The sequence below is a fragment of the Oryctolagus cuniculus genome, chromosome 2 (genome assembly GCF_964237555.1).
Source record: "Oryctolagus cuniculus chromosome 2, mOryCun1.1, whole genome shotgun sequence".
Classification (NCBI taxonomy): domain Eukaryota; kingdom Metazoa; phylum Chordata; class Mammalia; order Lagomorpha; family Leporidae; genus Oryctolagus; species Oryctolagus cuniculus.
In genome coordinates, this window is record NC_091433.1 from 88,127,194 (window position 1) to 88,154,480 (window position 27,287).

At 49.0% G+C, this 27,287-nt stretch overlaps 3 protein-coding genes across 30 annotated transcripts in view; 1 reads left to right on the top strand and 2 right to left on the bottom strand.

Moving 5' to 3' along the window:
- The window catches only part of NSD3 (nuclear receptor binding SET domain protein 3), a 129,973-nt gene extending 127,788 nt beyond the window's left edge, over window positions 1-2,185 (bottom strand). Inside the window, exon 1 of the mRNA XM_051832336.2 lies at window positions 1,930-2,185. The gene's annotated coding sequence lies outside the window, so the exon portion shown is untranslated. The remainder of the gene's footprint in view (window positions 1-1,929) is intronic.
- On the top strand, window positions 1,612-26,569 carry LETM2 (leucine zipper and EF-hand containing transmembrane protein 2). 12 transcript variants are annotated; one of them, XM_070068557.1, is made up of 11 exons: window positions 1,789-1,812; window positions 4,032-4,112; window positions 5,498-5,921; window positions 6,863-7,006; window positions 13,036-13,173; window positions 13,901-14,101; window positions 15,292-15,411; window positions 18,510-18,623; window positions 20,905-20,997; window positions 21,280-21,384; window positions 22,157-26,569. In XM_070068557.1, exons 2-11 carry the CDS (start codon window positions 4,066-4,068, stop codon window positions 22,217-22,219), a joined length of 1,449 nt encoding a protein of 482 aa, XP_069924658.1. In that variant the 5' UTR covers window positions 1,789-1,812; window positions 4,032-4,065; the 3' UTR covers window positions 22,220-26,569. The 12 variants fall into 12 exon arrangements, 11 of the variants coding, with proteins under 11 accessions (XP_069924658.1, XP_069924659.1, XP_051688310.1 ...); XM_051832350.2 differs by having other exon boundaries at window positions 1,790-1,812; window positions 5,498-5,948; XM_051832355.2 differs by lacking the exon at window positions 1,789-1,812 and adding an exon at window positions 2,335-2,357 and having other exon boundaries at window positions 5,498-5,948.
- Window positions 26,215-27,287, bottom strand: part of FGFR1 (fibroblast growth factor receptor 1) — a 52,267-nt gene continuing 51,194 nt past the window's right edge. For all 17 annotated transcript variants that reach the window (XM_051832346.2, XM_051832344.2, XM_051832341.2 and 14 more), the window contains one exon: window positions 26,215-27,269. In XM_051832346.2, the coding sequence (XP_051688306.1) occupies window positions 27,093-27,269 (177 nt within the window). In that variant the 3' untranslated portion in view covers window positions 26,215-27,092. The remainder of the gene's footprint in view (window positions 27,270-27,287) is intronic.

Genomic DNA, 27,287 nt, shown 5'->3' on the forward strand with positions numbered 1-27,287 from the left:
GTGGAGCCATATTTAGGAAATGGCCATGAAAATAATAATTTAGGTACAAGCAATGTGGTACACAGGTTGAACTGCCTTTGGGTTGTCTGCATTCAAGGGCAGAGTGCCTGGCTCAAGTCTGGGCTGCTCCGCTTCTGATCTGGGTTCCTGCCATTGAGGCAGCAAAGGATTGCTCAAGTACATGGGCCCTTGCCATCCACATGGGAGACCCAGATGACCTTCCAGGCTCCTGGCTTCAGCCTGGCCCAGACCTAGCTGTTAGGGGGTGTTTGGGGAGTGAACCAGGGAATGAAAGATCCTCTCTCTCTCACCACCCATTGCTCTGCCTTTCAAGTAGATGAAAATAAATGTTTTTAAAAAATAGACAAAAATATATCTTCAGCATGTAACAATTATGGGATTATGAACATGCTTACTCTGCTCCATTAAAAAGAGCAAAAAAAATTTTTTTTTGACAGAGTGGACAGTGAGAGAGACAGAGAGAATGGTCTTCCTTTTGCCGTTGGTTCACCCTCCAATGGCCGCTGCGGCCGGTGCACTGCGCTGATCCGAAGGCAGGAGCCAGGTGCTTCTCCTGGTCTCCCATGGGGTGCAGGGCCCAAGCACTTGGGCCATCCTCCACTGCACTCCCAGGCCACAGCAGAGAGCTGGCCTGGAAGAGGGGCAACGGAGACAGAATCTGGAGCCCCGACTGGGACTAGAACCTGGTGTGCCGGCGCCGCAAGGCGGAGGATTAGCCTAGTGAGCCGCAGCGCCGGCCAAAAAAAGGAGCAAATTTAATTAAGACAGAAATCGAACACAATTCTCAGAGGTAGAGTTATGGAGGAAAGGAAATTTTTTGGCTTCTGAAAATTATATACAGAAACTCTCATATGGTAAATCACTTATCCTGAAAGTCCAAGAAATTAAGAAGCCTGAAAACAGGAGAAGGGAGCATTGCTTTTTGAAGGAATGGATTTCAGTGAGAAGGGGCTTTAACCCTTCCCGTTTTAGAACAGGATTGCTGACATATGGCTGCAAAGAAAACCAGCTCATCTTTCAAAGACTGGGCTTGAGTCATTCATCTGGTTTATGAATACTTAATGATTCTCGATGGTTGCCTGGTTGTAAGCGAATACAACACATGAATAAGAATATTTCCCGGTATAAAATGTCTCCCAGGGAACTGAGAGACGTATTTTTGCACCCTTTTATGATCTTTTCCAGAAAACTGCGAGTACCTGTATGGTGGTGCCGTGATTAACTTACGAAAGTGCATGCCAAGTTTACAGCTCTCTTGCCGAGCTCAGAATTTACCATCAGGAGTTTTCAGGAGGGGGAAGGTACAGGGAGACACCTTCGTGGATCCCGACTGTAGTAAACACGGAACGTGAAATGAAATCTTTCCGTATGGAAGGGGGACATCGGGCATGCACCAAGGGCCCTCTAGTGGCCACGCCGGAAAGCTCGCTGCCTGCGTAAGGACAGCGGAGCCCCAGTGGCTCAGCCGAAGACGCCGGGAGAGTCCCGAGCGGTAACACGAGCCCGCGAGCCGCCGGGTGAGCAGCGCCTGCGCTCAGCTCGCACACTGTGGGGCGCGCTCTCCGGGAGAAGGCGCCTCCGCGGCGTCTGGGGAGAGAGGCCGGCGCCTAGCAGAAGGGCCGGAGCGGAGCGCCTGGCCCCAGGCCCGCGCTTGGGAGACAGCAGGCGGCGGCAGTTCAGGTGCCTGGGCCCTGCACCCTCGAGGGAGATCCGGATGGAGTTCCGGGCCCCTGCCTGGCTCCAGCCTGGCGCAGCCCCAACATGTCTGGCACTCGGGGAGCGAACAGGCAGGTGGGAGGTCTCTGTCTCTCTTCCTTTCAAACAAAATGAAAATAAAAGGAAATGGATGGGTAAAGGTAACAAGAAGCAGAATCCGTCCAGATGGCTCAGTGGCCGTGCCCCCCAAACCTGCGGGGCGTGCGTCATCTCGTGCACGCCTTCGCCGCTGAGACTTCCACGCGCGTTACCGAGCATAAGCAACACCTGTCACACTTGCAGAGCGAATTCCCTTAGTGGACTTCGGGCTTCCACGTGAAGACTGCAGCACGCCGCGGGAGAAGGGTGTCCTCCTCGTCCCCCCACCCGCTCGGACCCCTAGGTACTCTCGGGGTGCAGGGGGACCACATCATGACGTCTTTGGTGACGCCGTGTGGTTCCCATGGCGACTGTCATACTCCGCGCCGCTAAGAGCGGCTTCGGTCCGCCCTCGTCGGCCCACACAAGCGTGTGCAGACGGAAAGACGTTGGTGCCGGAGCCCCCCGCACCTGCGCTCCGTGTACCGGACCCGGCAGAGAAGTCCCGCAGCCCACGGGACCGCCGCCTGGCCGCCCCGGAGGTGCGACGGCCGAGGTCGCCCTCCCCGGCAGCCGAGAGCTCATTGGCGGGCGGTGTCGTCACTCAGTGACGTCACAGGGCGAGAGGTGGAGCCGTGGAGACCGGCTTCGGGCCCTTCTAGCGTGGGGGGCCCTGGGAGGACTGAGCGGGCCGTCCCCGGGAGCCAGGCCGAGGAGGTAGGGGTGCAGGGCCGAGTCTTTGCCCCTCCGGAGCCCGCCCCCTCGCCCACCACCGCCCAGGGGTCCCGGTGTGGCCGGCCTCACCCCTCGCCTTCCTTGGCACTGGACCTCGCCCCCCACCCCGCCCGGAGACGTGGGCGCCCCGCCTGCCTGCCCGCTTTCTCTTCCGCACCCCGCGGTCCCCGGTCACGTACCAGCGTCCTAGTTCCTGCTCCTGGCCCAACCCCGCACCAAACACCAACACCGCAGCCATCCACCTACTGACCGCCCCCCAACACACACCCACCCACCCACCAAACACACCCACGCCCACACCCAACACGCCCCGCACCATAAAACCAACACCGCAGCCATCCACCTACTGACCGCCCCCAACACACACACACCCATCCACCCATACTCACACCAAACACATACGCACACATACACACACCAAACACGCCCCGCACCATCAAACCAACACCGCAGCCATACACCTACTGACCGCCCCCCAAAATACACACACCCACACACGCCACACCATCCACCTACTGACCTCCCCCCAGAACACACACACACACACCAAACACGCCACGCGCACGAGAGCCGCTGGCTGCGGAAGCCGCGGGCGCGCTTTGCACCCGGTGGCGACGGGCCAGCCGCGCAGGTAACCCCGGGGACCCCGCGCTGGGCTGGCCGGGGGCGCGGCTGCCCGCAGCCCGGGGCGGGACAGCCCTTAACCGCCGCACGGGGTCCCGTCTCCCTGCAGCGGGACCTCATCCGCCGTTAGGCTGGGTTCAGAGGTTCTGAGCCCCTGTTATGGGCGCCGTGGTTGCGGTTCCCGCACAGGAGAGACCGCGGTACGCCTCCCCGCCACGGCTGCAAGGAAGCACAGCTGAAGGCCTGGGATGTTCTGGTCCACGGCTGCCCCCGGCCGCCCCCAGCAGAAGGGCGCCGCAGGCCGGGCGCAGGGTTCCCGGAAGCTCGGTTAGGGCCCTGGAGAACCCAGGGGAGACCGTTTTAGCTCCACGGGAACGCTGAAGTGGCTACCACGTGTATTCCTCGCTGTTACATAAGTGAGATTAGTGAGTACTGTCAGTCTTCCGCGGTTTAGAGCCGCTTGGCCAAATATGGAGCAAAGCTCATTGGAAACAAACCCGGAATATTTACTTTTCCACCTGTACACTACAGATAAGTGTGCCTTTCGCAGCTTCTTAAATACTTTTAGCCATTCGGATTAAGGTTAGTAAATACTTTCCACCAAAAATCAAAATATCTTAGAGGATCGGGTCATCTTCATGAGCAACAGCGTCTTGGAAACTTATTTCTGTGTTAGTATCTCCAGTGTACCATTCCCAAATCCAGAGCTAAGCAAACATGATTCAGGATTGTTGGAAATGAAGTGGAAATTTTGCACCCTGAATATGTAAATTTCTTTTGCAATAGCTAAAAAGACGCTTGATCCCTTTCAATGGATGTGCTTTCAAAACACTGAATTGTCTACTTCTTTTGTCTAGGTCCCTATGTTGACTAGTTGAGACAAAAGCAAATATGGCCCTCTACAGTTATAATTCACTCTTAGCCATTGTCCGAACCAGGTAAGCGTTGTCATCCCCCCATCCAGTATATATATATGTCCTTTCTTCTAGATGGGAAGTTTTAACTATATTGGTTTTTAGGAAGCTGACATTTAAATTTCCCCCACATTTTTTATATTCTTTGGAATCCAGACTGCTCTTGTAGCTGCTTGGTATAGGTTAGACAGAAGCGTGACTCCTGTGTGGTAAAGGATCAGTTGTATAAAGGAGTAAAGTGACTGGTAGGCAAGCATACTCCTGTCCCACTAAGGTCTGTTATTACTTATTCATAAGGACATTCACTGGGAACTTATTTTGTGCCCAGTGCACTGTACATTTTCCTTTTTGGCTATTCAAAAAAATTTTTTTATTATTTGGCATGCTTCAAGAATAGTCTGAAAGACTGGGAAGTCTTTGCCAACAGAAGTTACTTTGCCAGTAACTTTCTTTCTTTGCCTGGATCTGTCTTCTTTTTATTTTCAAATAATCTGATATGCTGGCTTCAATGAAAATTGTGGCTTTTTCAGTCCTAGAATGTAGAGATCAGTGGCTGGGCTGCCTGGTTCTTTTTTCTTTTTTAATTTAATTTTAATTTTTGGATTAATTTATCCAAAAGAGTTATGGGGGAGTGAGGGAGGAGAGAGACCAAATGCCTGCAACAGCAAGGGCTGGGCCAGGCCAAAGCTAGGGATCACGAACTCCATCCAGGTTTCCCTTATGGGTGGCAGGGTCCCAAGTACTTGAGCCATCATCTGCAGCCTTCCCAGATCCAAGAGCAGAAAGCTGGATGTGAGGTGGAGCAGCCAGCACTCAAACCAGCACTCTGATCCGGGATACTGGTCTCACAAGCAGTGGCTTACACCCTCTGTGTCCAGTTTGTATTCCTAATGTTCTTGGGGAATATTAGGTGATTGGCACTTCAGCTGTCAGTGCCTCTTGTTTGATGAGATTCATAGACATCTGGTAGGTAAAGCTGTATTTTATGATTGGTTTACTCCCCATGGGGACCTTGAAATGTTTCATCAAACCATTCCTTTTACCAGGAGAGTGGCTAAAGACACAAATCCTCTGCCCTTTTTTTGATAGTAGCTAGAAAAAACAATATCAAACCCTTTTTGGAACAATGTTTACTATTAGATTTTTTAGTGACTAGTCACAGAATTTCTAACTAGTAATAAAGCAATTCTTAGGAATTAGTTTATTAATAGCTCAGAGTATGTTGTTCAAACATAGGGCGTACTGTTTTTGAACTGGCGTAAAAAGTTATAGTTCACTCATTAGTAAACTTCTAAAATAGAGGCTTAAAAAGCATTGTTTTATTTCAATCAAATAAAATAAAATATTTCTTTAATGGGTAAGTGTGTGATAGTTTGTGCTAGCTCAGCAGAAGTTGCCATTTGTTCCAGATTCCCTGGCCATTTTGTGCGTCCTGCCTGCTCCTCTTACTCACCGTCACTTGGGTTTCTGCCCTTGCTGGATTCGCGTTTGAGGACATACACGAAGAACCGTGAAAGCAGGAAGGTATCCTGCCCCGGTCAGTTAGGCAACAACACACTCTGCTTACCAACTAGACTGACACAAGAGCTGCACACATCAGCGCCCTGGCTCCAAGAGAATCCTGGTAAATCCCAGCTGAGGCAGACCACAGAGAAGCCACAGGTGACCAGCCCTGAGCCCACACGGGAAACTGGGGCAAAGGTTAAAGGCGGAAAGCGATCGTACAGACAGATCATCGTGGATGAACTCAAGTATTACTACAACGGATTCTACTTGCTTTGGATTGACACCAAGGTCGCCACCAGAATGGTTTGGAGGCTGCTTCATGGACAGGTGCTGACCAGACGGGAGAGACGGAGGGTAGGCAAGATTCCCTTTCTTAGCAAGAAAATGTACAGTTAAAGTGAATATTTGCAAACAAACTCATATTTCAGGGTAAAAGTCCCCAAATGGGGCTAGTAACTGCTGGTGAGAACGAGTTTCTTACGAGTTTCCGTTAGTATGTCCATCTGCCTTGCTAGACAACTTCAGGCAGTGTGCTTACAGTCATTACACATTTGCCTGCAGAATAGCTGTAACTGTGTTTCAGCTTCTCTGAGGAGTTGAGAAGCTTCAGGTTTTATCTGTGTATCTGAAGTACAAACTGTTGTTAATATATGCAGCATATGCATTTAAAAATCAATTTAAATTGGCACTGTGTTATTAAAGTGTGGGCCCCCTAACTTAGTTGGAAGCTTTTATACCAATAGTAGGATTGTCATGATTTGCTTCAATATATCCTATAAATGTTACTTCAGATCTTCGGTGAGGAAAATTCCACCTTTCCAATCAGCTACAGAAACCTGTCTTGGGTGTTTACTTATTTTAAGATTTTATTTATTTATTTGAAAGAGTTACGGAGAGAGAGGGAGAGACACAGAGAGAGATCTCTTCCACCTGCTGGTTCATTCCCCACAATGGCCACAATGGCCAAGGCTGGGCCATGACGTCATTAGGAGCCAGGAGCTTCATCAGGGTCTCCCTTGTGGGTGGTAGGGTCCATCTTCTGCTGCTTTTCCCAGGCCTTTAGCAGGGCGCTGGATCCGAAGTGGAGAAGCCAGGACACGAACCGGCATCCATATGGGGTGCTGGAGTTGTTGGCGGTGGCTTTACCTGCTATACCACAATGCCAGCCGCCTGTCTTGGGTATTTAACTCTTTAGGAACAAGGCGTTTGGTGTTTGTTTGTTTTGTTTTTGTCTGAAAACAATGGAATGTATGTGTTTCATTCTTTAGCTATTGAGAACTTGTGCTGATTTCTTCCGTCTGGTTCCATTTATGGTGTTCATAATTGTACCCTTCATGGAATTCTTACTACCAGTGTTTCTGAAACTCTTCCCAGAAATGTTGCCATCAACTTTTGAAAGTGAATCCAAAAAGGTATGTGGGAGTTTTCTAAACCTTTTTTTTCTTAAAACAAAATAATGGACTTTATTTTGAGAACAATTTTTAGGTTTAGGGAAAAACTGGGCCGAAGGTACAGAGTTCCCATATGCCTTTCCTCCCGTATTATTAATCCCTGCGTTCCTGTGGGGTATGTTTGTTAGAACTGAAGAACCAGTGTTGACACATTATTAATTAAAGCTCATACCTACTTGACACTGGAGTTCACTCTGTGTTGTACATGTCTGTAGATTAAAAAAAAAAAAAAAAAGATTTATTTCGGGCCGGCGCCGTGGCTCACTTGGTTAATCCTCCACCTGTGGCGCCAGCATCCCATATGGGCGCCGGGTTCTAGTCCCAGTTGCTCCTCTTCCAGTCCAGCTCTCTGCTGTGGCCTGGGAGGGCAGTGGAGGATGGCCCGGGTGCTTGGGCCCCTTCACCCGCATGGGAGACCAGGAAGAGGCACCTGGCTCCTGGCTTCGGATCGGCGCAGCACCGACTGTAGCAGCCATTTGGTGAGTGAACCAAGGGAAGGAAGACCTTTCTCTCGGTCTTTCTCACTGTCTACAACTCTACCTGTCAAATAAATAAATAAAATAAAAGATTTACTTATTTAAATGGCAGAGTTACAGAGAGGCAGCGAAAGAGAGAGAGAGAGAGAGAGAGAGAGAGGTCTTCCATCCTCTGGTTCACTCCCCAGATGGCCGCAACGGCTGGAGCTGTGCTGATCTGAAGCCAGGAGCCAGGAGCTTCTTTCTGGATCTCCCACACAGGTGCAGGGGACCAAGGACTTGGGCCATCTTCTACTGCTTTCCCAGGCCATAGCAGAGAGCTGGATCAGAACTGGAGCAGCCGGGACTTGAACTGGCACCCGTATGGGATGCCGGCACTGCAGGCAGTGGCTATACCCACTATGCCACAGTGCCGGCCCAAGTCTGTGGATTTTACAAATGCATAATGTTATGTACCCACCAACACAATGTCATACGAAATAGCTTTGCTGCACTAGAAAATCTCTGGAGGTCCACCTCTTGGCCCCTCCCCTGCTCCTCCCCCAGCCCACAACAACCCCTGATCTTTTTTCTACCTCTAAGGTCTGTCTTTTCCAGGCTATCATAGTGTGCAGCTTTTTCAAATAGGCATCTTTGAGTTAGCACATGCATTTAAAGTTTCTCCTTGAGGTTAATGTTGTGGCATAAACTACCGCTTGGAGTGTGTCCGCATCCCGTATCAGAGGGCCACTGCAAGCCCCAGCTGCTCTACTTCCAACTCAGCTTCCTGCTAATGTAGCTGGGAAGGCAGCAGGTGATAGCCTACGTGCTTGGGTCCCTGCCACCCATATGGAGAACAGCATGGAGTTCCTGACCCCTGGCTTTGGCCTGTCCCAGCCGAGTGCTGCAGGAATCTGGAGAGTAAACCAGTAGATGGAAGATCTGTCTCTTTCTTTCCCTCACTCTCTGTCACTCTACCTTTTAAAATAACTCTTTTAAAAAAGATTTTTCCCTTGTCTTTTCATGGATCATTTCTTTTTATCACTAACAGTCCATTGTATGGACATACTACAGTTGTTGTTGTTTAATTTATTTCATTTTACTTGAAAAGCAGAGACAGAAATAGACAGATTTCTATCTGCTTGCAACAGCCAAGGTGGGGCTAGGACAACAGCCAGGAACTCCATCTGGATCTCCCCAGTGGGTGGCAGGGACCCAAGAACTTGAGCCATCATCTGCTGCCTCCCAGGGTCTGCATTAGCAGGAAGCTGGATCAGAAGCAGAGGCAGGACTTGAACCCAGGCACTCTGATATGGTTTGCGGGAGTATCAACCAGAATCTTAACCACTACACCAAATGCCTGCTCCTCTATTACATTTTTTATTCATTTACCTAATGAAGGACATTTCAGTTTCCTCCAGTTTTTGTTAATTATAAAGAAAACCGCTATAAACATTTATGTCCATGTCTTTCTATGGATATGGGCTTTCAACTCATTTGGGTAGATCCCTAGGAGAATAATTGCTTGATCATATAGTAAGGCTGTGTGTAGTTGTACAATAAATTGCTAAACTGTCTTCAAAGTAGCAGTACCATTCTGCACTGCTACCACTTAAGAATGAGTGTGCCTGGTCTAGCATTTCGTACTTGTTGTCTGTGTTTTGGATATAGACCATTCTAGTAGGTGTGTAGTGGGGTCTCATTTCAATTTGCAATTCCGTAATGGCATATGATACTCAGCTTGCCATCTGTGTATCTTCTTTGGTGCCTGGTTAGATATTTTGCTATTTTTTGTAGCAATTTTATATGGTTAAAGGTGGGTCAGAAGGCAGAGGTGGGACTAGGCCCCAGGCACTCAGCTATGGGCTGCAGGTGTCCCTAGCAGTGGTTGAACCCACTGCACCACAATGCCTGTCCCTGCCTACTTTTTAATTGGGTGGTTTTGAGTGCATTACATGTTTTGAATAAAAGCTCTCTATTAGATATGTACTTTGCCAATATTTTGTCGTAGTCTGTGGTTTAGCTTTTCATTCCTTTACAATGTCTTTCACAGAGCAATACATAGTTCAGCTTACAGCTTTCTTTCAGATATGCTTTTCGTGTTGTGGCTAAAACCTCATTGCCAAACCCAAGGTCACCTAGAGCGTTCTCTGGTTTTTCTTTTTGAGGTTATTAATTTTTCTTGTGTGTGTGTGTTTGTGAGAGAGAGTGTGTGTGTGTGTGTGTGATTCTTGTGATTCTTCCATGTGCTGGTTCATTCCCCAAATGCCTGCAGTAGCCACAGCTGGGCCAGGTAGGAACTCCATGGGTTCTCCTTGTGTGGATGGCAGGGACCCAAGTACCTGAGACATCATCGGCTGCTTCCCAGAGTGTGCATTAGCACAAATGCTACGTCAGAAGCAGAGAAGGGGCTCAATCCCAGGCATTCCAATACGGGATGTAGGCATCGTAAGTGGTGGCATAACCAGCTATTCCACAGTGCTTGCCCTTTTCTCTTGTCTCCAAGAGTTTTATAGTTTCTATTTAGGTCTGTGATGCATATAGAATTAATTTATGTGACAAGTGTAATGTTGAGATCTAGATTTTGTGTGTGTGGATCCAGTTTTCCCAGTACCACTTATCTAATATGTATGTGTTATATCTGAAAGGCATAGTGACACAGAGAGGGAAAGACAGAGAGCCTTCTCTCATCCATTGGTTCCCTCCGCAAATGGCCGCAACAGCCAGGGCTAGGCCAGGCTACAGCCAATAATTCCATCCCGGTCTACCAGGTGGGTGCAGGGCCCAAGCACTTGGGCCATCCATCACTGCCTCCCCAGACACATTAGCAGGGGGCTGATCAGAAGCAGAGCAGCTGGAACTGGAACAGGCGATCCAGACTGAGCTGCCAGTGTTGCAAGCAGCAGTTTAACTCACAGGACCACAACGCTCACCACTTCGTTGGAAAGACTATTTCTTGGGGCCAGCGCTGTGATATAGCAGGTTAAGCCTCCACCTGCAATGCCAGCATCCCATATGGGTGCCTGTTCGAGTCCCAGATGCTCTGCTTGGATCAGCTTCCTGCTAATGCACCTGGGAAAGCAGCAAAAGATGGCTTAAGTGCTTGGGCCCCTGCACCCACGTGGGAAACCTGGAAGAAGCTCCTGGCTCCTGGCTTTGGCCTGGTCCAGCCCTGGCCATTGCAGTCATCTGGAGAATAAACCAGTGGATGGAAGATTCTCTTTGTCTCTCTTCCTTTCTCTGTAACTCTGCCTTTCAAATAGATTAATATATATATATATACACAGAGAGAGAGAGAGAGAGAGAGAGAATCTTCCATCTACTGGCTCACCCTATGAAAGGCTGAAATGGCCAGATGGGCTGGGACAAATCCAGGAACTCAGGAACTCCATCTGGGTCTCCCACATGTATACAGGGGTCCAAGCACTTTGGGCTATCTTCTGCTTTCCTGGACGCATTAGCAGGGAGCTGGATCACAAGTGGAGATCTTGAACCAGTACCCATATGGGATGCTGGCATCACAGGCAGTGGCTTAACCCACTGTGCCACATGGTGGCCCCAGAAGATGAAATTTTCAGCAAGGGTGGGTGATAACTGTATCTGTGTTCTAGAAAAATCCTTTTGCTGGCAGGAAGCACGGAGGAGGCCTGAGCCACAGGAGGGAAGGCAACTTGAAAGCAGCTTTAATAGTCCACAGGAGAAACCACAGAGCCTCCATGATGACACTGACAATAGCAATACAGACTTGAGGACAGAGCTGAGATACTTTTAAAGGGTTACATTACAATACATTAAAGATAAAAATATTCAACTCTCTGACAGTGGTTCATTTACTTCAATTTAAAGTCATCAGAATCTGGAATTAATACCATATGAGGGGCCCGGCACTGTGGTGTGGCAGGTCAAGCCGCCACTTACAGTGCTGGCATCTCATATGGGCACCGGTTCAAGTCCTGGCTGCTCCACTTCCCATCCAGCTCTCTGCTATGGCCTGGGAAAGCAATAGAAGATGGCCCAAGTCCTTGGGCCCCTGCACCCATGTGGGAGACCCGGAAGAAGCTCCTGGCTCCTGGCTTCGGATTGGCGCAGCTTTAACTGTTGCGGCCAATTGGGGAATGAACCAGCAAATGGAAGACCTCACTATCTCTCTCTCTCTCTCTCTTTCTCCCTGCGTGACTATGATTTTCAAATAAATACATAAATCTTTTTTTTAAGAATTATTTTTTTATTTATTTGAAAGACATGGTTTGGTTCCTCTCTACCCTCCTGAAGTCTGGACCATTCTTTTCAATGTTTACTTATTTATTTTTACTTATTTTCATCTACTTGAAAGACATACACACGTATACACACACGGAGGGAGGGAGTGAAGGGGAGAGAGAGAGCGAGCGAGCTTGTTTTCTGACTCACTCCTCAAATGCTCTAGCAGCCAGGGCTGGGCCAGGCCTAGGCCTAGGCCTAACCCTAACCCTAACCCTAACCTCCTGAAACTCCATCTGAGTCTCCCTTGTAGATGGCCGGGGCCCACACCCTTGACCCTCTGTCTGCCTCCCAGGTGCATTACAGGAAGCTGGATCAGAAGCAGAGTAGCTGGGACTTGAGTCAGCATTTCAGAGATGAACGTGGGCATCCCAAGCAGTGGCTCAATTGACTGTGCCACAGCACCATCTCAAGCCCACGGTTATTCTGAAAATGGTCCCACACTGTTTCTGATGATGAACGAGGATGAAGGAATACTAGTCAATATAGTGTTTTGAGAGTGTGCATCTGTCTTCTGTGTAGTGCTTTGTTCATATCTGTTATAACGTTTAACTCACTGTATTATCATTAATTACATCTGTTTTCTATTTAAACTGCATGTTACGTTAGCATAATTTCCTAGTTTTCTTTGTAAAGCAAAATCCAAGGCCACTCAGACCAGTTTGACTTGACTAGCAGCCGAAATGGTTTGTACCAGGTTGTCTCATTCTAAATAATCACAAACCCACTCATTTAGAGGACATTTTGTATGCACCAAATGCCTATGATCAATGTATTAGTGAAAAATAAAAGGTATGATTAAGGTGACAAAAATTCCTCATAGAGACTACTTTTTATTTGCTCCAGTTCTCACATAACTCATTCAATTGGGCATGAAAATAATACATGATATAGGGATAAGCAATAGTGAGGTAATAGTCATTCTGATCTTTTTCAAGATTTATTTATTTATTTGAAAAGCAGATTGAGAGAGTGTGAAAGAGAGAGAGAGAGGTTCACTTCCCCAATGGCTGCAAAGGCCAGGGCTGGGCCAGACTGAACACAGGAGCCAGAAACTCCATCCAAGTACTTGGGCCATCTCCTGCTTTCTCAGGCACATTGACAGGGAGCTTGGTTGGAAGCAGAGCAACTGGGACTTGAACAGGTGCTCGATGTGGAATGCCAGCGTTACAAGCAGCTTAACCAGCTGAGCCACAACGCTGACCCCATTCCCATCTTTGTCTACCAAGTTGCAATCATGAAGGTTTTATTGATTTTGTTTCCCTTTCTATTAAGGAAGAAAAACAGAGAAAGAAAATGGCTGCAAAACTGGAACTAGCAAAATTTCTTCAAGAAACAATCACGGAAATGGCAAGGAGGAACAGAGCCCAGTTGGGAGATGCCTCCACACAGCTCTCATCCTATGTGAAACAGGTGTCAGCCTTTTATATAATACCATGTCTTTCAGGCTGGGAGTTACGTGAAAAATGCATGTTATCATCGACTTTCCAAATTGTTCACAGTCTTTGAAACCACAAATATGTAGTCATCAGCATACAGTATGTAAACATTTATAGTAGTTTGCAGAAAAGCCTTAAAATAATCAATGTATTGAAGATGATAACTTCTTGGAAAGAACAATGGAATTAGCACCAAACTGCTGGACTACTACTAATTTTTAGTTTGATTTCAGGCATATTTATTTATTCTTTGTACTTAGGATCCATTTCTAGATATCAGATACTTGTAGAGTCCACATATGCTTTTAAAAAAATTAAAAAAATTATTTGAAAGGCAGAGAGATGGTGAAGGAGAATGAGAGTGAGAGAAAAAGAGAGATCTTTCATGCTGGTTCATTCCCCAAATGCCTGCAGCAACCGGGGCTGGGTCAAGTCAAAGCTAGGGTCAGGAACTCCATCCTGGTCTCCTGAGCGCTTGGGCCATCAAATGCTACCTTCCCAGGCAATTAGCAAGAAGTTGGACCGGAAGCAAGCGGCACTCAGATATGGGATGCCAGTATTGCAAGTGAGGGCTTAGCCCACTGCACCACAACGCTGGCCCCAAGCCCACTCGTGATTTGATGTTTCTTGCAGACAGTCTACCAGGAAGGCCAAGTAAAGTAAGAGACACGCCTTCATTAGCCTCTTTGCCTACTGCCTAGGTCCAGACGGGCCACAAGCCCAGCACTAAGGAGATAGTTCGCTTTTCCAAACTCTTTGAGGACCAGCTCGCCCTGGTGCACTTGGACCGACCCCAGCTGGTCGCCCTGTGCAAACTGCTGGAGCTGCAGACCTTTGGAACCAACAACTTGCTCCGCTTTCAGCTGCTGATGACCCTGAAGTCTATAAAAGCAGATGATGAAGTAAGAGCTCCGCCGCCGTCACTGCAGGGGACTAGCGAGGCATCGGCAGAGATCTGGGGATGGGTCCGTGTTGAAGTGTTTTCTGTGGGGTCTGGTCATGACCTGTTCTGGCTCTCAAAAACCATTACCATGACAACTTGAACCTAGACTGCTCCTTTGGGGGCTTGTTTGTGGTACCCTGACCCGTTTGCAAGTGAGAACACCATCATAAGCAGTCATTTGGATGTCTTAGCTGGGCCTAAACTAAAGCAGTTAGGACCTGCTGGGAAGGAAATAGCAGCTCCACGGATTTCTTACAAGGCTCTACCCCCACACCTCTGCTCCCCTGCTGAGGAGCTGGTGCCAAAGTAAATATTTTGCTGAGTGAGCTGGCCTGGTGAGAAGGGGCAAAGCACAATGCGGAGCCTAGACGGCTTGGGGAATAAAGGCACCATTTGGACCATAACTACTAATTGGACTCCTTTTAAAAATGGAAAGAATGCCCCCTGAATCTGAATCAGCTGCTAGCAGGCCTTCTGCCCAGGGAGCAGGTTTCCCAGAACACGCAGAAAGCCTGAGCCCCTTGGCCGGCTTAGCCTGCAGAATTTGGGAATAAACACTAGTCCCAGGAGTGCCACGGTTTTGGGTCACACCAAAGAGAAACTGTGTTATTTATCGAAGGAGTTTTGTGGGCCAAGGAGTTAAAGCCATTTGTGGGCCAAGGAGTTAGGGCCATTTCTGGGGGCTTGGGGGGGGGGCAGCTGGAGGGGAGGGGAAATGGGAAGAGCCCCACTGGGACATGCAACAAATGGCCCATTGAAAGCTTTTCAAGTGAAATATTTTTCCTAATAACCCTTGAACTGCCATGAAAGGGAAAAGGAGTGGAGATGTCACAACTTGGAAAAGCCGCACATCAAGAGGGAAATAATCACTTTGCTGACAGAATGTTGGGGAGAAGTTATGTAAATATGTTATTAATACCTCTTGGCAGGATTCTCCCCCATCTCACTGTCACCTTCTTCGTTGTTTTGTTTTTTTTTTTTTGGGGGGGGGGGCTCCTGGCCTTTGCAGGAGCCAGTGAAAGGGACACAGTATCAAAGTGTCAGATTCTGTGTTTGACAGATTTGCTGGAATGTAGAGATTAGGTGAAACTGGAATCGGAAGATCCGGCACAGTTCCTTGCATTTCTTTTCTTTCTTTTTTTCCTTCAGATAATTGCCAAAGAAGGCTTGGGAACTCTGAGTGTGTCAGAACTACAAGCCGCCTGCAGGGCTCGAGGGATGATATCTCTGGGTCTCACGGAGGAGCAGCTGAGACAACAGCTCGCGGAGGCAAGTCGCCGTGCTCTCTGCACCAGAGCCCTGTGCCCTCATTTTGCAGACCTCGCTGTGTGGTTCCTGCCTTGCAGGTGAACTGTGTTACCTCCTCCGTCTTGCTTCATTGAGCACTGGGGCACTGAAGAAGCTGGGTTTGTCTTTCACTCAGGGACAGGGTACCACACTCGTGTTCCACTGATGGGTTACAAAGTACCATACCCTTAGAGGTTTAAAACAACACCCACTTCTCAGCTCTCAGTTCCACAGGTCAGAAGTATGGACTACATTCCTTCCCGGAGGCCTGTGGGTAAAGGACCTGCCTCCAAGCTCTGCCCTTTGTTGAACTTAGCTCCTTGCAGCTGTAGGTCTGAGGTCCTTATTTCCTCACTGGCTACCAGGTCCTGGCTACTGTCAGCTCCTAGAGGCCACCTGTTTTCCTTACCTCTTGGCCCTCTTCGTTTGCAAAGCCAGCAAATGCCAAATTTCCAGCTTCAAACCCAACTTCCCTTTTGACCTCTAGCTAGCCCGATTTAAAAGTCTCTTGTGATAAAGGTCCACCCAGATAACTTCCTTGTCTTGAGGTCAATTGACAGGGCCAACGCTGTGGCATAGCAGGTAAAGCTGCTGCCTGCAGTGCCGGCATCCCATTTGGGCATTGATTCGAGACCCAGCTGCTCCACTTCCTATCCAATTTTCTGCTATCGCCTGGGAAAGCAGATGGCCCAAGCCCTTGGGCCCCTGCACCTTTGTGTGAGGCCTGGAAGAAGCTCCTGGCTCCTGGCTCCGGATCAGCCCAGCCCTGGCCATTGCAGCATCTTGGAAGTGAACCAGTGGGTGAAAGACCTCTCTCTCTCTGCCTCTGCTTCTCTGTGCTCTTCCTCTCTGTAACTCTGTCTTTCAAATACATAAAATAAATTAAAAAAAAAAAAAGGGGTCAACTGACTTGGAACCCTGATTCTGTCTGCAAAATCCCTTCATTAAAGTGCCCAGAAGAGTGCTTGAGTAACTGGAGAAGGCATAGGCACACCAGGGAAGGCTATGGAATCTTATAGTAACTTTAAAAAAATTATTTATTCATTTATTTGAAAGGCAGAGTTACAGAGAGAGGAAGAGGCAGAGAGGCAGAGAGGCAGAGAGGCAGAGAGGCAGAGAGAGAGAGAGAGAGAGAGAGAGAGAGAGAGAGAGTCTTCCATCCTCTAGTTCACTCCCCCAAATGGCTGCAATGGACAGAGCTAGGCCCATTCAAAGCCAGGAGCCAGGAACTTCTTCTGGGTCTCTCACACAGGTGCAGGGCCCAAGAACTTGGGACATTTTCTACTGCTTTCCCAGGCCATAGCAGAGAGCTGGATCAGAAGTGGAGCAGCTGGGACTCGAACCAGCACCCATATGGGGTGCCGGCACTGGAGCCCAGAGCTTCTTCTGAGTCTCCCATGTGGATGCAGGGGCCTGAGTGCTTAGGCCATCTTCCCCTGCTTTCCCAGGCACATCAGCAAGGAGCTGCATTGGAAGCGGAGCAGGTGGGACTTGAATCAGTGCCCATATGGAATGCCAGCATGGCAGACAGAAGCTTAATCTGCTATGCCACAATGCCAGTCCCAATATTCTTTATAGATACTTAAAAAGGGATAGATCTACATCTTCTGATGTGAATCAGTGTCCAAGATACTTCAGTGGAAAAAAAAAAAGGCAAAAAGGCAAAATGCTTGCCTACCCTTATGTCATCCTTTGTGTAAAGATAACACACACATATGTATGTATAGGATATCTCTGGAAGATTATACAAGGAACTGGTGGTTACATCTAGGCAAGAGGGTAGCTGGAGAACAGGAAGAGAAGGCAGACTTATTTTTATCAAATACATTTACATTTTGAATTTTGTCTCATGTGTGCATTATTGATTCAGAATGTTTTTTAAAAAGCTTGGCCGGGGGCTGATGCTGTGGCATAGTGGGTAAAGCCACTACCTAAAGTGACCACATCCCATATGGGCGCCAGTTTGCATCCCCCTTGCCCCACTTCCAATCCAGCAGCAGCAGCAGATGGTCCAAGTCCTTGGGCCTCTGCACTCACGAGCAGGAAGAAAATCCTGGCTCCTGGCTTTGGATCAGCTGAGCTCTGGCTGTTCTATTTGGGGAGTGAACCAGTGGATGGAAGACCTCTCTCCATCACTGCCTCTCTCTGTAACTCTTTCAAATAAATAAAATCTATTTATTTATTTGGCAGGTAGAGTTACACACACACACACACACAGAGAGAGAGAGAGAGAGAGAGAGAGAGAGAGAGAGAGAGAAAGGTCTTCCTTCCATTGGTTCACCCCTCAAATGGCCACCACGGCCGGAACTGGGCCAATCTGAAGCCAGGAGCCAAGAGCTTCTTCCTGGTCTCCCATGTGGGTGCAAGGGCCCAAGCATTTGGACCTCTAAATAAAATCTTTCAGCCGGCGCCGTGGCTCAATAGGCTAATCCTCCACCTTGCGGCGCCGGCACACCGGGTTCTAGTCCCGGTTGGGGCGCCGGATTCTGTCCCGGTTGCCCCTCTTCCAGGCCAGCTCTCTGCTATGGCCAGGGAGTGCAGTGGAGGATGGCCCAGGTGCTTGGGCCCTGCACCCCATGGGAGACCAGGAAAAGCACCTGGCTCCTGGCTCCTGCCATCGGATCAGCGCGGTGCGCCGGCTGCAGCGGTGGCCATTGGAGGGTGAACCAACGGCAAAGGAAGACCTTTCTCTCTGTCTCTCTCTCTCACTGTCCACTCTGCCTGTCAAAAAAAAAAAAAAAAAATCTTTCACATAAGAGAAAGCTTGGCCAATATGATGAGGTTGACTATTCTCTCATGTTATTTTTTGTCTAAGGGAACACTTAGCTGCTGCGATGCACAGCTGGGCTGAGTTCAGTGGAACTCTCCCTCCCCAATCTGAGAGTGACCACATGTCAGAGGGTGGGCAGTGCAAGGGAAACACATGGAACCCAGATCAAAAGTCGGGAGGCTGGCGTCCTTATCTCCATCCCACCTTGGGGTGTCAGCATGAGCGGGGGCAGAGGGGAGTTGCTGGCCGGGGCCATTTGTGGCTCTGTCATTCTGAGAGTTGATCATTGTTTATCCCCCTCCTTCTCCAGTGGCTGGATCTCCACCTGAAGGAGAATGTCCCTCCTTCTCTATTGCTCCTGTCCCGCACCTTCTACCTGATAGATGTGAAGCCGAAGCCAATTGAGATACCGCAAAGTGGGGAGGTGAGTCACTGGATTCAGAGAGTCCAGATTCCACCAAAACTGGGCCTCTCCACAATGTTCTCCTTAGAGCCACAGCAGGTGCTGCTTTTGCAGGTTGACCCAACTGGCTTTAAAGTCTTTTAAAAATTCTTGAGACAATGAAAGCCACTTACACCACCTCTAGCCATAGTGCTGCTATCTTTTTTAAAAAAGATTTATTTTATTTGAAGTTAGAAAGAGGGGGAAAGATGGGGTGGAGGGAGGGAGGGATGAGGGGGGGAGAGGGAGAGGGAGGGAGAGGGAGAGGGAGAGGGAGAGGGAGAGGGAGAGGGAGAGAGAATCTTCCATCTGCTGGTCTGCTCCCTAGATGGCTGCAGTGGCCAGGGCTGAGGCAGGTGGGAGCCAAGAGACAGGAGCTTCATTCAGGTCTCCCACATGGATGCAGGAGCCCAAACACTTGAACCATCTTCTGCTGCTTTTCCAGGCCGTTAGCAGGGAGCTGGATTGGAAGTAGAGCAGCCAGGACTCAACCAGTGCCCATACAGGATGCTGGCGTCGCAGGCCATGGCTTTGCCCACTACTCCACAATGCTGGTTCTTTTTTCTTCATCACCTGTTCTTCATTAGCAGACACTTGCTGCTCTTGTTCCTTTTAAACTCAATGGTTCTTGTTCTTTTGTATCTATTTCTTTTGCCCAGATTCCTATTTTTAAAATATTTTTTATATTATTTGAGAGGCAGAGACAGACACATAAAGATTGTCCATCTGTTGGTTCACTCTCAAAACGCCCACATCCTGGGCTGAGCGAGGCTGAAGCCAGGAGCCCAGGCGTCGATCTGTATCCCCTGTGTGGGTAGCAGGGACCCAAGCATTTGAGCTGTCTGTTACTTCCCAGGGTGTGCATTAGTAAGCAGCAGGAATTGGAAGTGGAGTGGAAACTCAAAGCATCTAGTCGTGGGATGTGATGTCCAGAGTGGCATCCTAACCCCTGTGCCAGTCTGCCCCCAGACTCCTGTTTTTAAGCAGTGGATGACTAAACTAGAATGTAAAGTTTCTGTCTTCCTTTAACTCATTTCCTTCATCATTTTTTGCCTGTATCTCAGCAACTTTTTTCCTCCTGGTATTTCACTGAAGAACCTAGGACTGACCCAAGCACTAGAGTATCTTGGCATGGGCTCATCAGAAATGGCCTCTCAGCAGCACGTGACCATTCAAGTTCTTGGGTCCCTGCTACTCATGTGAGAAACCAGGATGGAGTTTCTGCCCCCTGGCTTTAAACCCAGCCCCAGCCACTGTGGGCGTCTGGGGACTGAACCAGTGTATGGAAGACCTCTCTGTTCTCTCCCTCACTCTGCCTTTCAAATAAACTTCCATTTGACCTGGTACCTCTGTGCAAGGAAGGAAAGGCCATTGTAGAAGATGTTGCCCATGTGGTTCAGCTCATTCATCTACATACCTGGAATGAGGGCCAATCATTTGTGGTCTTAGTTATGTTGTTGACTCCTAGGACAAGCCAAGGGGAACTATTTGAAGTCCAGCATGAAAAAAGTTACTTCAGGAAAGCCCACCTTGCTTTCTCTTTCCCTGTTCTCAGAGAGTAAGCTGAGTAGAGGAGGCTTTGTCCTGGGTGGATTTTAGGGACACTGTGAGAAGTTTTGGAGGAAAGGCCATGTTCCAAAAAAGCAGGCATCATCTGGGTCCTTGCTGATCAGACTCCCAGCTCCAAGGGAACTGGTACCCTGCTAGGGATGCCAGTCCCACATGCAAAATAAAAGCCTGTAGCATGCTGGACTGTGTAAAGAATTTAGACATCAAACTGAACATACCAGTTGACAGCCTCTTTTAGGTGACTGGCTACCTGTTAAGTAAATAAGACAAATTTCTAATTTATTATTAGATACTAAAAATAGAAATCAATTTTGACAAGTTACACCAAGATTATTACAAACCGATGAATGATGGACAAATGGCAACTTATTTTATTTATATATTTTTTGGAGGAAGAATAGGACCAGAATTGGCAGTCAGTAGCTTGTTAATGACTGAGGATTTTAAACACTGGAATCTAATTAGGATTTAACTTTGGAATATAGAGTACTCAAAACTCAAAGAAGAATAATGCTAAGTTGTTATTTCAGGGACATATTTCATTTGTTACTCATGAAGGGTGTAGTCAGAGGAGGAAGTTGGGAGATTTGGTGGAAGGCAAATTGTGTTAAAAGGCCTTGACTACTGCAAAAGAGCTTCCGCATTTCAGGGAGAGCAGAAAGATGATGCTTATATAAGGTATTTCTCTCCCAAGGCTCCAAAGACAGATGTTCCTACGGCATCGCCTGCTTCCTCTGAATCAAAAGAGAACATGGTGGACCCTGCCTCTCAGCTAAAGGGCACTAAGGTTAGCCCAGCTACTTTGCATTTGATGAGGACATAAAGTGAAAATAACAGTGTGCTAATTTCCTCTATTTTTAATCCCTTTGACAAAACCAAATTTCAATATGGTAGTGTTCCTCAATGAGAAATACTCACTGTACTGTTTGACCTATTTCTAAGAACTTCCAGCATCTGGCTATGGGTGACTAGCTTCCCCACCCTCTTGACTCCTGTACCAGAATATGAAAATAGCTGTTACAAGTTCCCAGTAGTCACAGCGCTCTCCCACTCACTTCTGATGTTTAAGGATGAAGAACTCAGACAAGTGCCACCACCGGTATCACCACCACCTATCAAACCGTCAACACCTATTCCATTACCTGAAGGACCCATCAGTTCTTCTAAAGAAGCTGTAAGTGTCTAAAAGAAGAAATCCCTCTTCCTATAATTTATCTTTAAGGGCAGTAAGAATCTAGAACTCTAACTATTGCAAAACCCAGCAAGATTTTTCCTGTTGTCCAAACAGGAAGCTGTAGGCTGAACTATAGTCATCTTGTAACCACTGTATTTTTTTTTAACTTCAATTATCCTAGAGTGAAAAACAGAAAAATTATCAACCAATGCAAGTGGTGAAGCAGACCTAAACATCTTAAATCTAAAAGCTAATTACAGTATAGGCAGGTCCCGATTTCCTTACGTACCAGATGGAAATCGTTTCCATATGCTGTGACTTACACAGGCTCCTGATGTCAGGGAACACTAGCAGAAAGGCAATTCAAATTTTAGGAGAAATGTGTGTAGATAAGATATTACTTATGTATCCACTCTGCCTGCTTGGGTGAAGAAATCTGGGGCTAGAGCGGAAAGCATGACACAAGTAAACAGTGGGGAGGCCCCGGGAGAGTTGAGTCACCGAGCAGCTCCTGAGGCGCAAAGGCACTGTTGGTAGATTGCGACCGTAAGCACCACCGTGAGCACCGAGCGCACGCTGGGCTCGGCCTCCAGAACACAGCGAGGCAAGGGACCTTGTTTGGGCCTATCTTCATCACCAAGGTAAATCAGCGACTGACTTGACTTCTGTGGTCTGCCGCTGTTTTGATTATAATGAAAGAGGGTTTCTTCCTCCAGAACTTTCCCCCCATAGCTGTAACCCATGCCTGGGAGTCCTTATGTTTTATTCCTAGACACTCCAAGCCAAATCACAGAAGACATCCCAGAACAGCAAGGCTAGTTCAAAGGGAGCCTAAGGACGCCGTGAGGACCAAGCTCACTCTCTCCAGCTTCCAGCCCTCAGCAGCGGCACCCATCCGGGACCTCCCAGCTACGACTGACTGTGTGTGACTGGAGACAGAGGGGTTCAGTCCTTGGTGGCCTCATAACCATTCCCGATGATGTTGGCAGCAAGACTAGGTTGAGAGCATGTGGATGGATAGGACTGCCAAGTTCATCTCCTCTGTACCACCGGGGATCCCACCAGACCGTGTGAACCCCTCCACCCACCCACACCCCCACTGTGCGGTCTGCAAATAGTGCACATCTGTGCATGCCCGTGAGGGGAAATGGTTTGCATAATGGACTCGGCCTGGCACCTTAACATACCTCTGCTTCCCATGGCCTGGAATCCAAGTTAAGAACTCAGGAAGCTCCAAACCCCATTTTAAGAGCACCTGGCCAACTATTCCAGAATGCCACATACATGACAGTGGCTTTGAAAACAGAAGTGCCTTCTGAAACAGGACAATTCAACTCCCCAGGAAGTCTCTCTGGAAAGAAAGGGCTCACTTCTTAGAGGAGAAAATGAGGAGTTAAGAGACTGGCAGTCAAAAAAGGTTTGGCTATGGCTTAGCTGTTCTGACTGACCTCTTCCTCTGGGGCCTGCAGAGGCTACAGGAATCTGGGAGGTGGCCACTATCCCAGCACATGTGGCTTTCATTAGCCACCATTTTGTAGGGAACATAATTAAGGGTTTAAGGCTTAACCATTTGTTTGTGCTGAGTGTGTTTCTGGTCGGTTTGTCTTTCACAAGTAAGACTATTAGTCAGTCACGGGGCTCTTACAGCCGGAGATGATCCTTGTGCTCCCCAGGAACAAGTATTCCATTCAGACTGACGTTCAGTTGCTTTTAGTGTTGTTAATACTGACAGCAGCTGACCAGGAACTTTTCTTACCTGGGGAAGCTGTTAGAAGGGAAAAGGTATTTTGGCCTGTGGGCGATTGAAATTATATTTCTTTACTTGTTGTGAAACTGAAGGCAGTTACACGGGATCCCATTAAACCAAAAAGAAAACTCCACTCTGCCCAGTCTGGGATCACCTAAACGAGAAATGTCACTAGCAAAGGTGCATTCTGGGATGCTTCCTAAACTACTCTATCAGGGGACAAGCCCCTCCTCCACTCCCATCCCCACCCCTGCCCGCAAACGAAACAACTCCAGTCCTCGAGGTGACCAGTCCCCATGGATCCTGCCACCGGCCTGGCGAGGCCACTCACAATAAATCTCCGCACCTTCAAGATGCTAGGTGTTTATTTCAGGTGTGTAAGTGTGGGGAAGGTATCAGTAGTTCAGCTGCTCAGTCCTGCTTCCGCTGAGTTATTTCCACATGCTGTTGGCCTGTCCTGCAATTTTTTCTGGCTCACTCTGTGAGCAGAATGGGAATGGTTAGGTCAAGGGACCCTGGTCTTGTGTTTTTGCTGAAGCTTGGCATGGGAGACGCCTGACACACCTCTTCCCATTCTTGCAACAGCAGGAAGTCACAGATGTTGCTTTGCTCTTATCACTAGGGCGCTCAGTGACTGGGTTCTACCATTATTAGACAGAATCCCATGCTGAAACCTAGCTGGTGGTGGCTCCAGTAAGTTACCAACAGCCAGCTCAGTTACCGGGGTGGGGTGGGGCAATGCCTGATTTGTAGCACTTACAGCCTCCCACCGTGGGAGATGTCAAGCTGTCAAAACCAAGTCACTGAACAATGCAGCTGGGAAGAGGTGCACACAACCGGTTCTTGAGAGCCAGCTCCAGAACACCCCCGCCCTGGCCCTCCTGGAGTAGATAGTTAAACCCACTGAACTGGCTGGGCACCAAGTTCCCCAAATACATCACTCTGAGGTGTCAAGACTTGGATCTGGGCAGCAGTACAGTATAAACGGTCCCGAACACTGGTGCCCATCTAGAGGGAATCCGCCCTGACCTGCTGCCTACCCTCTTCCTGGCTCTTACCACAGCGGAGGGGTGGAAAGCTGTCAGGAGGCTCCCAAGCTTTCCCCTTCCCCAGCTCTCTACCCTGCCCGACACACAGATGCCTTGGCTCGACCAGCTGCCAATAACCTCACCAGGCAGTTTAGGAATTCTTTATCCTTTTTCACTTGCAAGGTAGAGACAGATCTCCCACTGACTGGTTCACTCCCAAAACGCCTTCAAGAGCTATTGTTGGGCCAAAGCTGAGAACTGGGCTTCTCATGAGGGTGAACTTAAGTACTTGGGCCATCATCCCTTGCCTTCCATTAGCAGGAAGCTGGAGTTGGAAGCAGAAACTTGAACCCAGGCCCTCCGAGGTGGGATGCAGGTATCCCAAGCAGCTTCTGCATTCCTATGCCTAATGCCCAACCAGATTTCTGTGCTTTTAGTGCTAAAACCTAGGTTTAAAGATTTCCCATCCACCACCAGCACATGTTAGTATGCAGGCAGCTCAGACTTGAAAGGCTGGCCCATGAGCTGATGTTGACTGAGCATTTAGCTTGCTGGCTCCCCCCAGTGGCAGCTGACAAACACAGCGACTTCATTACCATTAAGATAAAATTTCTGCTTCTTCTGATACTCAATCTTACTTACCTGCGATCAATACATTACATTAGCAGTGCCAAGGGACTGATGATCCCCAGCCTACAGCAATTAGGAGAGGCGGGACGGCAATGGATGAATGCCGTGCTGATCCCAGGCCCCAGCCTTAACCCTCAGGAAACCAGAGAGATTCACTGCCTTGACAGAAGTCTTCATTACAGACTGGATTCCTTCCCCAGGAGACCCAATCTGGTCATCTAAGTAAAATGGCCATTTCATTTTCTCTCAGGTCAATGTCACTACCTTTTATCTGACAGCCAGCCAGGTCTCTGGGGATCCTTGCGGGTGACTTGAGCAGCAACAGCAAGGACATCACTGTCACAAATAACAGTGCCTTCTACTTCTCTAGTGCCGCTGCTGAAAGCACACACAGGTCTTCGCAGGTTCTCCACGCACTCACACCACCAAGGGCCAAGGCAGAAATCACCGCCGCCATACAAGGGAGACATGCCACCCTTCGGTCTTGGAGGGAAATGATTTTGAGAGCTAAAATCCACTTCCTAGCTCTGTTCACCCAATCATGCCCTCTTTAAACATAAATGCTAACATTTACAGACATGAGATTCTCCCAATGGTGGGACCAACACTGCAGCTGCTAAAAAAAAACCCACTGAGCTAGAAAGGGAACTTAAAGCAGTGACCCCGTTTCCCTTGCAGAAACGAGACTGCACTGAGAAGGCTGAGGGGCCTGAACCATTAAGGGTTCAGGACCCGCTGGGTGAGGACAAGCGACACCAGCAGGTGGCAGAAGTAAATTTCCAAGCAGCCAAAACCCAAACCCTTTCAGGGAATTTTTCCCCCTTTTCCTGGGGGATGGGATGGAGTTTATACAGGAACAGCTACAGGAAGTCAAGTTCAGAGACTGCCCCAGCCAAGGTGGCCTGGTCACAGAAGAACTATCTGTGGGAAGACAATGAAGCAGCTTTTTAGGTGACAAGTTTTCCCTCCCAGGACCCAGCAGAGATGAAGCCACGCCCACATGGGCAGAGGGTGGGGGAGAAACTGGGACCTAGGTTTGAGTTTTCTGCAGATCTTTCGAGGATAAACCACTTTCCCTCTGTTATCACCTGAGCTCTAGCCCTTGGCTATGGCAAGGTCCCCCCTCCTCCTGCAACCCTCCCAGCCCCGTTTCCTCTGAGGAAACAACCTGTGGTAAAGGCTGCAGTGGCGTGGTGCTCTGCCCAGCGCCACCTGCCCTTGGTGCAGCTTTTCTGCCCCTCAGCCTTTCCAAGCGTGGTCACGGGTAGGAGGCTTGTCACCAGGGGTCTGGGTGTAGGAACCAGGAGGAAGACGTTTCAAGGAAACTGGGGAGCACGCGGTGCCCTCTGGACCCAGCCCTGGGCCCACGGGTGTCCCTTCTCTCCACTGGACACTCTCTCCCCTTTCACACAGCCCATATAAAAATGAAGCAGCAGCAATTTTTATTGAGGGACCTAAACTGAAAATAGGTTTAGAACATAATTTAAAAAAATAAAACAGCAAAAGTAGCAAAAAATATATGACCTTTTTAAAAACATTTTCCTTTTTTTTCCTTTTTTTTTTGTTTTTGCTTTTTTTTTTTTTTTTTTAATATATAGCAACCGATGCCTCCCAGCCGCCAGGAGCATCTTAGCCGGTGGGTAAATCTCTGGTCACGACCCTTTTAAAAAGACATGTAAATATATACTCAGATTTATACACTTTGTGTTTTCTTCATAGCTATGTACAAAGCCCCCAGTTTCTCAGGGCTGGGCCCCAGGGCCACAAAACTGCTCCCAGCCTGTCTGTCTCCTCTGGTGCCAGCTATTTGGTCAGCAAAGCGAGTTAGTATTGGAATTAATAAGCCACCGGCACCATCTAATGCGGAGCAGCTGTAGCCCTGAGGACAAGGCCCCCGCCACCAGCGAGCAAGGGCTGTGGAGCTTCCGGTGACACGGACAAACCGACAGAAGCGGGCAGCCTAGGGAGCTGTCCCTGGCCGGCCCGCTTGGCCCCGCGCCCGACCCTCCGGGCAGCGGCAAGCGGCAGGGGAGCGTTGGTCCATCCCGTGGGAGGGAACGGAGCGGCCCCTCAGCGAGCACCTGCCCCTTGGCTCCTCTCTCTCTCTCACGAGCAGGAGAAGCTAAGGGATGCCCGGGGTAGGGGGCGGCGGCGAAGGCAGCCTCGCAGGAAGGCCTCAAGTGGGCAGCCGGCTCCCGCCAGCAGGAAAGGGCGTGAGGAGAGGCAGTGAGTCCAGCAGGGGCTGTGGGCAAGGGCCACGGCTGACCGTGGGAGTCTGGGCGGGGAGAGACGGGCTGCGGTGGTCAGCGTCGTTTGAGTCCGCCATTGGCAAGTTGGGCCGAGCGTCGGGGCAGACACGGCTCCTCGGGCAACGGCTCGTGAGAAAAGACGGAGTCCTCGCCCGAGGAGCAGGTGGAGCTTCGGGTGTCGGGAAAGCTGGGCGAGTACTGGTCCAGGGGCATGGACAGGTCCAGGTACTCCTGCGACGGGACACAGGT

Coding starts and splice junctions, on each gene's coding strand:
- LETM2 (XM_051832350.2), top strand. CDS start 4,066: ATGGCCCTCTACAGTTATAATTCACTCTTAGCCATTGTCCGAACCAG. Junction 4,113..5,497: donor TTAGCCATTGTCCGAACCAG/GTAAGCGTTGTC, acceptor CATTTGTTCCAG/ATTCCCTGGCCATTTTGTGC. Junction 5,949..6,862: donor CCAGACGGGAGAGACGGAGG/GTAGGCAAGATT, acceptor TTCATTCTTTAG/CTATTGAGAACTTGTGCTGA.